This window comes from Ixodes scapularis, unplaced genomic scaffold (genome assembly GCF_016920785.2).
Source record: "Ixodes scapularis isolate PalLabHiFi unplaced genomic scaffold, ASM1692078v2 PGA_scaffold3__209_contigs__length_174095766, whole genome shotgun sequence".
Classification (NCBI taxonomy): Eukaryota; Metazoa; Arthropoda; class Arachnida; order Ixodida; family Ixodidae; genus Ixodes; species Ixodes scapularis.
In genome coordinates, this window is record NW_024609868.1 from 107,879,668 (window position 1) to 107,891,001 (window position 11,334).

At 44.6% G+C, this 11,334-nt stretch overlaps 1 protein-coding gene across 11 annotated transcripts in view; it reads right to left on the reverse strand.

Moving 5' to 3' along the window:
• LOC8036454 overlaps window positions 1–11,334 on the reverse strand; it is a 115,866-nt gene that overhangs the window by 2,055 nt on the left and 102,477 nt on the right. For 10 of the 11 annotated variants that reach the window (XM_040501399.1, XM_040501398.1, XM_040501396.1 and 7 more), the window contains 6 exons: window positions 7,419–7,634; window positions 5,103–5,195; window positions 3,253–3,355; window positions 2,624–2,686; window positions 1,490–1,642; window positions 430–545 (listed from right to left, as the gene is read on the reverse strand). In XM_040501399.1, coding sequence (XP_040357333.1) covers window positions 430–545; window positions 1,490–1,642; window positions 2,624–2,686; window positions 3,253–3,355; window positions 5,103–5,195; window positions 7,419–7,634 — 744 coding nt within the window. The remainder of the gene's footprint in view (window positions 1–429; window positions 546–1,489; window positions 1,643–2,623; window positions 2,687–3,252; window positions 3,356–5,102; window positions 5,196–7,418; window positions 7,635–11,334) is intronic. The other variant, XM_029990358.4, reaches the window with a different exon arrangement.

Genomic DNA, 11,334 nt, shown 5'->3' on the forward strand with positions numbered 1-11,334 from the left:
CGAACTCGGCACCTTGAGATTGCCAGCCAAGCGCTTGGCCGACCAAGCTATCCGGGGCCAATAGTCGGATCAAGTGCGGCGCGCGAGAGAGCGGTTGCGCGTTTCGCGGCCTATTCTGTCGTGCTGCACCATCTCACGGCGCGTGTCAGAAATGGGAGCTAACCTTCGGTAGGTGGTGCGATTCCGACGCCCTTTTCTTCCCTGCAAGGCCTATTGCACATTCTGTGCTTACCAGTCTTCGTCGGCACGATTAGGCTTGCGTAATTTTCGGAAGGCCATCGAAAACAGTTTTTGGTCAGCCGAGAGATGGCGCGGAACAAGCGCAGAAAAGGCCTATTGATTCATTGTTGCAACGTCGCCACACGGCGTGGAGTACTGCCGGATGAGGAGGTCAAGGAGACATGAGAGGGAGAAAGGAAGGACACTCACGTAGGGTGCGTTGCTCTCGGGAGGGGGGGCCGGGGGCCCCAGGCTATTGTCCGACAAGCTGGGCGCTGCCGGCGAAACGAAATCAAAGCCCTGCGAAGTGGTGCCGTCTCCGTCGGCTGCAGACAGGGAGGAGTGGGATTCAGACACTGTGCACGAGGTTCGTATAACTCCGCTTCACATGGAGTGCGAGCGTGACGGAAGCCAAAAAAGCAAGCTCCGGGCTTTCGGTGTCTCAGCCGAGCGGCGGGCCCATGAGGCGCGAGCGTCGATGGGAGTAACGTGCTCGTGCTCGTAGCTTCGGCTCTGCTCGCACATAAAGTGAAACTGACTACTTGCACTAAGCAAACTAAGTCAAAAGAATCTGTAGAACCTCGGCCAGGCTGCATCAATTTGTTCCTCGAGGTACAAATCCGCAAACGAAAAACCAAAAGTTTGGTTTAGTTTGTGCACAAACTATACGTCTACTCGACTTCATTTTGGGCTTTCCGAGTCGCCCTTCCGATGTAGAGGTGTGGCCCAGTTTGACGGCGAGTTGTTAAAGGAAATGAAATATGGCACCTCAAATAATATGTACTAGGTGCAAAATGCCCCGACACATACTTTCATTATTCAATATATTTTGTCAGGAACCTCTACTACGCTAAAATTTTATTTAGCGAACGTGTATGAAAGAAAAAGGTAAAAAAAAAGGGGCAAAGTGACAGAGAAAAAGAGCACAAACAAAAAATAACGTAAACTAGACAGCTGTTGACAGCTTTTGAGTTCAGAGTAATACCGTTCGGGAGGAGCATGGCTTGTCTGCTTTTCCCAGTTCCCGCACTAGACCGTTTTGGACGAACCAGGCTCGCTCGTGGCTTAGCTTGAAGCTCTCCCAACAAATGGCAATGTTGAATTTTTTACAACTTTGCTCCCATTTTGAAGGCAACAAATGTAATTTTGGAGACAACAATTAAGCAGTTTAGGGTCAGAAACTCCCCAAAACTAAAAACGGTTAATTCACACTTTAGCACGTAAAACTTTTGTACGAGTACGTTACGCCACTTCATGCTGCAATGCTCACAGGGTGGTTGAGGTATGAAGAACTGCGGGGGAGGGCCCTGGCCCACCGCCGATTCAGGCAACGCAGGGGCCACGGGAGCCGGGAACGTCGCCTCCTTGGTCGTCTTCGCTCCTCCCCCAGGGTTCAGGATGTCCACATAATTGTTCCTGAAAACTGCAGTCCACCAAATGAGGGCTATGAGCGAGCCACCGCTGTGCTACAAACATGCCATCTTGCTCCGTACAAACTCAACAGGACGGAAGAGATAACTTTGCTTGGAAACAACAAAACACGGGGAGAACTGCAAAGGGAGAAACCTCTTGTCCCCTATGTTTTATTCTTTCTAACGAAATTCATTGGACTTACGGCTCGCTTTATTCAGCAGACTGAAAATACAAAGAACAAACATTCTGCAGTGCAGAGTGATTTGAGGTTAAAACGCCACTTTGCCTAGGCTTCTTAAATAAGTATGGGCGATGCGAGATGCGGATGGTTCAAATATGTATAAACAGTCCTCCCTGAAATCCACTACTATAATAAAAAAAATTTTGATGAGTTGGTTTGTGAGTGAATAAAGATTAAAACACCACCAAAAATAACAGCAAAAATTTAAACAAGTGGATGAAACAGCACCTGTTCTGTCCACTTCAACTTTGTCGCCGTCATTTTAGGCACTGGTTTAGTTTTCATTCATCAAAGTCTACTAGCATTTGGATGGAGATGAGAACAAATACAGTAGAAGACATTCAGCTGCCCTACCCCCATAAAATCCAACCTTAAAAGCACCAATAGTATCCTCGGTTATATAGCTGGAGTGGCAAGGCACACATATTTGACATTAAACATTTGGTCTCCTTGAAAAAAGTAAGACGTAAGTATTTTCAGAAATCTTGAGAAGATTATAGAAGACCATTTTACAAAACCTTGCAAACCACTGAGACAGCAAACAGGCCAGAGGTTGGCAATGGTGCCACGTCCGCACGAAAAGTATCGGCGAAATCAATCTATCACCACGGACAACCACAGAAACCTTGCCAAGACTCCCAAACAGTTTTGCTGGCTATTACACAAAGACAACCAAGCGATGCAACACAAAACCCATGACCAATGCCACGAGCGCGTCTAAACGGCACAGAGCCAAGTGGAGAAACTCACCGCGCTGCTTGTTCATCTGGAACCGGTTCTGGCCAGGCTTGCCGACCATCGGGGCTGCTTTCCCTGTTCACCCGGAGAGAACGTCTTTCAACTTCAAGCAACGAGAAACAGCAACAATCGCGTGCCTCACAAAAAAAGAACACGGAAAAGAATCGCCGGATTTAGACATTTTATCAAATGCAATGAGGTGGTATCGCAGGGTGCGAGAACACTTTAATTAATTCCTTCCATTTATTAATACTGCGAGCCCATGAGGGCTATTACAGGAGTGGAAATCACAGCATTAAAACCAAAACACACACTTTAACAGAAATGATACACAAACTGAACCAGTCACCCAATAAGAAAAGCCAGCATCTTGCCATGAATAATCAAAGCATGGACCAAAAAGAATACCAAAGAAGAAAAAAAAAAAATTAAGGCATATTTATTTTCATGGACACAAAAAGAAAATGTCACAGCCAAATCGCGATATGTGGTGGGCATCTCAAACAATACTTTCCAATGCATTTGGAAAATTCACTTGGAGATGTTCATGACACAGCTTTATTGGGTAAAGCTTTCCACTCTTTGACTGCTCTGGGCAGGAAATTGAATTCAAAACAGTCATTAGGGGGGATGGCACTTACCCCCCAAGGCATCGTCGGACGGTGGCGCCATCATCTTGTTCTCCGCTTCGCCCGGACCAGCGTTTTTGTCCACCCAGCACTTCTTCTGGTCGTCCCACACAATCTGGAGAAAGCGAAACAGAAACAGGGACATGTTGCTTCACCGACGCTGGTTTGTGCTGCAAAGTGTTAATCAATGCCACCAAAAAGGGGCACCCAATAGTGTTCTCTACACTTCTACTATCTCAAGTTGTGTGCAATAGGAAGATGACTGTATAACCTCAGAAAATAGTTAACACTGCAGGAGCTTTTGAGAAAACAGTGCACTTTAAAAAGATGCGTGCTTGCACCCGTGGCCCTCCTGACACTGCGTGCAACTTGAGAGATGAACTGAAATGTTATAGTTTTCGTAGATCGGTCGGATAGCGATGCGATGCATGCGCAAAGGCAGTGGCGGAGTATATAGCATGTCGTTGTCAGAGTCATCAGAACGGAGTACCGAAACTCTTCCTTTATTTATGGTCATTTTATCACTAAATTGCTTTAATGAATCCTGTGCAAACCATTTCCTTGTTTTGCTTTCATCCTTATTATCTTTTTGATTATAACTACCATAACTTTTTCCTCCTCTCCCTTGTGATTGCATATAAATGTAAGCTATGAGCGTAACACTTGTCCAATCTTCTTCGTGTTCTTGTCTGTCCGTCGAGCTATCCTATTGTTTAATGTTCTTGACAATCAACAAGTAACTTGGGTATTCTTGGTTTTATTAGGATGCGGTATCCCAGCTAAAAATTCCCATTAGATCCAATTGGAATTCTAACCGGTTTTCATTGGAACCAATCGGTTTTAGCAGGTTCCAATTAAAAGCACACTGGCCAATGGGTCTCACCAAGTCAAATAGTCTTTCCAGTTGGAACCTGAATGGGTTCCAAATGGTTCTTGTTGGTTCCCATTGGCGCTCATTGTCGGTGACCAATTGGTTGTCCGAAAACCTAACTGGCACCAATGGGAAATTCTAGATGAAGTCTAATGGAAATTTTCAACTGGGATAGTATGCTAGAAGCCTGAGGTCGGCTGCATGCAAGCTGCACTAGGTTGACAAACTCTCATGCATTCCAAGCCACACAAACTAGAAGTCCTAACCGTACAGCTTAAACTTAATTCTTCCTGGATAAGTACAAGTGATTCGCACCTGACTTTAAAATCGTACGTGATTACCCAGTCCTAATGTTTAGCGATTTATTTACTACACCTTTCCCCACATCTCCCTCATCAAATATTTTCCCTGTATGGCCCTAAAAAGGAGGGTCACTGCTCCATAAGAACGTTCAACTGTACCACAGCTGCAAAAAAAACCACAAAAAAACAACAGGACTTCGACACATTGTCTTAGAAGCACAAGGCCTAGCTGCTTTAGACTGATTTCTGTACTACACTACTAAGCTCAAGTTAAATCCTGTTTCCCACCTCTTTCAAGACTGGCTTGCAGCCCTTTAGGTACGTAGGACTCGTGCTCGCCACAACTTTAAAGCACTCTATTGATATGCCAAAGTGAACATCGTGGCGAGAAGTTTTTTTCCCACTGATTGTATCGACCTGCTTTAACTTCCAAAAAATTATTGCCGATGATCGCATGTGGACCTCGTATTCACTAAACCGCAACAATAAACCTTTCTAGAGTTGTGGGAAAACATGTCCCACATACCTTCGAAGGGCTCAGGGAGCAGGCTTTCCTACCACCAAACCACTTTTCTAGACCCAAACACCAAAGTAACAAAAGAAAAAGAAAGAAAAAAAAAAAAGGAAGAAAAAGCCAGCCACCAGTGTGGACAGTGCATGCATGCCCCGAGGAGAAACGAGCCACGTACATCTGGGTCCTTATCATCTGGGAGAATCATCTGATTCGACGCTTTGGGAAGCAGCTTCCCAAAGATTCCCCCTAGCCAGCTTTTCCCAGCCACCTGTGGCAAAATGGCAAATGTGCACGGACACAGGTTTACACAGAGAAACCAAAGGAGTCCCCCTGGCCAAGCCTTGTTTCATTCTGGTAGGTCTTCACTCAAACACACAGCAGTCAATGCCCCTACAATGCAAGCATGCTCCAAAATCATTTTTGTCAAGCAACATAGCACTCTGTTTCATAGTTAGTGTACAATGCTGTTAAAGCCGCTGGCAGGAGTGATATAGGCTTCATGTAGGGCCTTGCTCCCCTGCAAATCAGGCGCTTGGACAGCGTTGTACACCAAGTACGAAGCAGAGTATACATTTTTGAGCAAAATGACCAAAGTAAATGTCCACACTAATCAATTGCCCCATTTATATATCAAGGGCCAGTTATGTGTCTCTATGAGATGTATTGACTTAAACAGCGCAAATAAGGTAAGCAAGGATTTGTTCCTTACCTTATTTGCACTGTTTAAGTCAATACGACTAACCAACTCGCCCAGCAACTCATTTTGGTCTATGAGACGTCGCTTCGATCACAAGCTGTAATTTGCGAATGACATGAAGTGATTACTCTTGTGGCAATAAGTTTATAAAGCAGCAAGGAAAGATTCGTGGCTGCGATGGTTTAAAATGCATTAGCTATAGACCAGTGTCCGAAATCTTAGCACCCAGTGATGAAAATGAAAAATAATCTCGAACGCAGGCTCTTGTAAAGAGAGGGGCTGCGCATAAAAAAAGATTTTTGTTTTTTACAGCACTCTTGACATCGGTGTTGATCTTGGACCTTCGTGAATATGCATTTCTGACGTTCTTGCACTACGATATGTCAAACATTTCTAAAACGAACATGTCTTGTAAAGAGCACAGCTCCCCTACTGTGCCATGGCGTCAGCATAAACAAACACGGCGGCGCCCACCAAACGGGAGACACTGGTCTATAGAGTTAATACTGTTCAGTAATAACAATAAAGAGAAGCCCACAAGTTCTAGATGGTAGTAGCACAATAGAAACTGCCACATGCCCGAAACACTGAACCAGAAATGGCACGGAGGGCAGCATAGAGGCATCTGAGGGTGTACATTTTAAACCACAAGCAGCCACAGTTGAACACTTTTATACAGATGACATAGTAGTAAAATAAGCTGGTGAGAAACCCAGCGCCTTCCTGGGTTTCTGACTAGTTTTGCTCTTTTCACCCCTGGTACATAAGGGAAGTCTAAACTGTTTGTCATCTAATAAAGCCTCTTTTGCTGCTTGATCCATATTTTCAAACATGTCTATGAGGACGCCGTTTTTTCCCATTCAACTTGACTGATACAAAATGCACTTACCTACTCGTAAGCCATTTTATGATGACATACTCTTTCATTAAACATTAGTCTAGTCTCCAAAAAGGACTTCACTTCCCATGCCTCAAACTCTACTTTTGATCCAAAATGGCTTTTCAGAAACAAAAGCCGAATTACACACTATCAAAAACGTAAACAAAACAAGCTAAGCAATCTTATGCGAGGCACAAAAATGAATGAAGACAAAAAGGTAGACAAAACTAGCTTGAAAATGAAAGATGAAGAGTCGCTTCAACTCTTCATCATAGAGAAAGCCGGGTAAACTGAGCTTCAGTTTTGGTTAAACACGAAACATGCCCAACTCTTTTACTCTTGCCTCCCTTAGTTTTCATTATCCTAATATTTTGAAGACGATGGCACTCTGTTGCGGTACAGACTCGCACAATACGAACGACCCATTCGCCCATGCAGGCGACGCGGCGGCGTTAAGCGCACTTTGGCCAGAGGAACCTTCATTTTAGAGAGTCAACAGATTGAAGTTTAACTTATCTCCTTATCGCAATCCATGTGGGCCTGGCTAGAGCAAATCCAACACAGCCACTTGAAACTGCCTCGCCTAACGGGTCTCTCATACTGTTGTAGACTGTCCACCGTAAAGTGAAACAAGGTAGAGCGACACATTCGGACAGCATCAGCTCTTTGCAACACATCCCGGTTTGTTCACGTGTGGGGAAAAGGCCTGTTTGCTCTTCCCACGAACGTACGGGCAAACATGCATCGGGCCTTTCACCAGATCTCAATCAAAGGTAAGCTACCCCACAATGCTCGAGACATTTCGAGGTCATCCATAAGAGAGAGGCGGCCCTTTTCCCAAAAACGCTCTATGCACGTGATTCTGCCGGCGACGCCCGCCGCCTTGAGGCTTTCGCATGGCGGCGACGACCTACCGGGGGCTTAGGCTTGTTGCCAGCGCTCCGTGTTCTCTCGGAGTCTGAGCCCGAGGTCTCGGTCTGGAGGGAGCCCCTGGGCCCCGAGGGCACCCTGGGACGTCCCATGAACCCACTGCTGTCGACACTGTCGCGCCGGGAATCCCGGGGGTCGGCGGCACTGCTGATGCTGCTGAGCCGTTCTCGCGATGTCCGCCGTGCCTGCTGCTGGGCCTCCTGAACACGGGCGGGGACAGGAACCAAGGGATGACATTAGGAACAGTACATTACAGGGCTTTCTGTTATCAGCGTTTTTACGGCAAAAAGTCTGACTAGTAGTGTGTGGCAAATATTATTTAAAAGAACTGGTAAAAAGCTAATACAGAAATTTTTATTATTTGATGTTCAAAATTAGTTAGTAGTACTGTAATGAACTTTATTTTTTGTGAACTCAATATTTTGCAAACATGACCCAAGCTAACGGTTTGGAATATCTTTGGTGTACCAGATTTTATGAGACAAAAGATACAGAAGCGCACAAGCTCCTGTGTGGAATGGCAGGCTTTTAGACAACCGCCTATCGCCCTCTCAAAGGATAAAAAGTGAATTAGAGTCTACATTGCTTTTATTCTAAGTTGCATTGCTGTGATCAAGTTCACTTCTCGAGGAAGCAAAGAATGGTCTGCGGTGATACCCTCATGGGCTTTTGTAGCCGAGCAGCACCCCATTTTCCGATGTTGGGAGAGTGAGGCAAGTGAGGAAGCTCCATCTCAGTGAGAAGGGCCCACGACTGCCTGATCCGCACGACTTGAAAATCATGGGTGAGTGGCGTCCTTCAGGACTTAGTTTGGATAAACCTACAGCCAGTGATTGTTTCTAGAGTAGCACTGAAACTCCCATGCTTTCACTTCCAAACAGTGCTGCAGCACTGCAATCAACCATCTCAGTACTGCATCAACATGGCTGACATGAGTCAATCAGATAACTCAATTAGCTTGATTCTTCCAAGCAAGCGGATACCATGGATTGTGGTACTCCTGGAATATTCTTTGGTCTACCTCCGCAGGAACCATCAGTAAAAATGAAAAATAAAGTTGTATGAGCAGGTGTATGTTCCTCCTTTCAGGATGTCTAGGTTAGGATGTTATCGATTGGATTTAAACACCATTGCATGCGATCCCATGACTGCATATTATATTCTTAACACACATTCCTAGGTAAACTTACAGGAAACAGCTATGGGACAGATGACCTTACAGAATATTTAAACTTTAAGAAATGTTAAAATCATAATTTACTAGCTTCGCTTATTCTTATGGTACGAGTTGCATCTTTAGAAATATTGATTCTGAATTCGAGAAGTGGGAACAAAATGCGACGGAGGTTGTCCACTCTTCCCAACTGTCAAGAGTCACCGTCACTCATGCGTTTCGGTTTAACAGATTTTTGCTCTTTTTGTTGTGCTAGTCAGTTCTTTTCTTTTCTGGTGCAAAATAAACGTGTCCTGGCCAGAACTGAAGCTTTCTGTAACAAAAACACTGTTTCGATTTTAACGCATTTACTACCCAGAATGTCATTCCCTTTACATCAGGAAACAAAGTTTTAAAGAGGCCTTAGTTTCGAAAAACCAACAGTTTTCTAAAGAAAGAAAAAAAAAGGCCAATAGGCTGTTTGGGATTTGCGGTCAAATTTTAGTCGCAATGATTACTACTTACAATAGCTTTGTTTTCCGGTCCTCTATGACAACGCTGGCTCTCCATACTATACCCTGTGGGAGGTTAGAGGTAGGACATGCTCCTCTCCTCCCCCTTTAGAAGAGCTAAAGCTGGAAAGAAGGAGTCTCTCGCTTGCCTCCTCTCCAGCGTTTGCTCGCTAAAGTAGAGGGCTTTGCGTAAGAAGCACGTCCTGCTTTTCCTAACCTGCCAAAGGGTACAGGGTCCACTCGGAACAATGAGAGGCACTTGTGAAAGCATGTCATATAGGGTAACGCATCAAAATATCTCCCCCGCCATTCATTGACCAAGGCAATTAGGCGACGCCACAGGGCGGAGGACTGCGAACCATCGAGGAAGATTTCCCCGAGTTGGTTTTCATCGGATTACCATAATATCAGGACTGTTCCTCGCCCAGTGTATAGACCATTCCACTAAAACGGGCGGAAAGGGAGGTGCCCTATCTCCTCTCACCCTGGTGCGTCATCTGCTCCAAAGACTGGGCGGTACCAAACGTTTGGTTGACGTGCGAAGACGGTTGAAAATCGCGTCATTTCGGCAATACTAGGGCCAAATGCGTGAATTTAGAAGTGCAGGTTAATGTAAGTTATGAAGAAAAAAAAAATTGGGGTTTTACGTTGCAAAGCAACAACAACTATGAGCGACACCCCAAGTACTTCTTGAGGATGGGACCGCCAAGGGATTGAACCCTCAACTTTGCGCTCCGGAGTCCGAAACAGACCCTCAGTGCCACGGAGGCGGACTAGCCGGCAAAGAGACTAACCAGGCACAATCCTGCTGTGACCTGCTGCATTGCAACTGGGCTGTCGCCTCCGGCCAAAAGTTAATGCAGTTGCAGCAGCGTTTTGCAAGATATTGTTCCTAATGATTTAGGCCTTCCTTTAGCAATTGTGTTGGAAGTCTAGGATAAAACAAGAAAAAAGGAAAGAAAAGTGTGTTCAAGTACAAAACAACAACAGTGCAATTTTTTTTTTTTTTTAACAAACAACAAGTTTGCACATACTTCATTGCCTGTTAGCCTTGGATATGAGTACCTTATAGGGCTTCCATTATTGCAGATGTCTGTAGTGGTCTTTGTTACCAAAATAACTTTTTGTGATGTTTACACGTAGGTGCTACTTGGAAAGTGACTAATGAGTGCGCAATTGACTTAAATGCACCGTTGAAAACCAAGCAATGCAGGTAGGCCGACAGCGGGGTTGTGCAAGGTTATTTATTGTAATTTATAAAAAATAAAAGTAAAGCAGCTAAGATTGACGTCACGGTGCTTCATTGGCTAACGAAATTCCATTATACATATGGCTAGGAACGTGTAAGGAAAACCACTCAGGGGTTTAACAAAAACATTCCTTGGAGAAGGGGAACAACGGACAAACTCAAATCTCCAAAAAGAGATAGAGTTTGGAGATTTGTATGTCTTTTGTCCCCCTTGTTCCCCTTCTCCAGAGATTATTTTCGTCATTCTTGTCCAGCTCGCTAGCACCTTTGCATTAAATTGCATTATCATCTGGGTTTTAATGTTTCTGACTCGGGAGTAATAAAAATCTTATGTTTGCATAGTGTTTCAGAAAAACAAAGAAAGCTTTTTCAAACTCCGATTTATACAATTAGGATTCTATTTTCTGCCGATGCAATAGACACAATGGTTGAGGGTAGTACTACCGGCAAATGCCATTGTAATCGGAGTAACCGAAAAAAGGTACATTAGCCGATTGCTTATTGAAATAAGACATCACAGCACAATAGACAGCTCCTTGAGTAGCCATAAATGTTCTATTGTGATAAGACCATGTTTCTGTTCTCTCTGTACTTTTATATTCTTGGTGACTGGTCGGTGCAGACAAAACAAAATCGTAAATTTTCATGAGGCAGCACAAAGCGTGTGCTAGATGTGCGGTTCAGCCCATGGGTACTGCCCAAACATGGAGCTTGACTGCAATCAAGATCGGGCACGTGCCCTCTCCTCCTTTTACCCCGCCAAATTCGTTGAAATGCTCGGATGCAACAAAAATGGTGCCCCTCTGAAAGCATTTAGTGAAATGGTCTACAACCTGCAAAAGCAAATCGTGGCTGAAAAAAAAAAAAATTTCCTTTAGGTAATGTAAAAAGACATTGCACACAACACGCCTTGACAAATGCCTGCTTTATTAGTCGTGGTACATCACGTCTTGTCAGACTGAACAATCTAGAAAGACCAAGTCCTT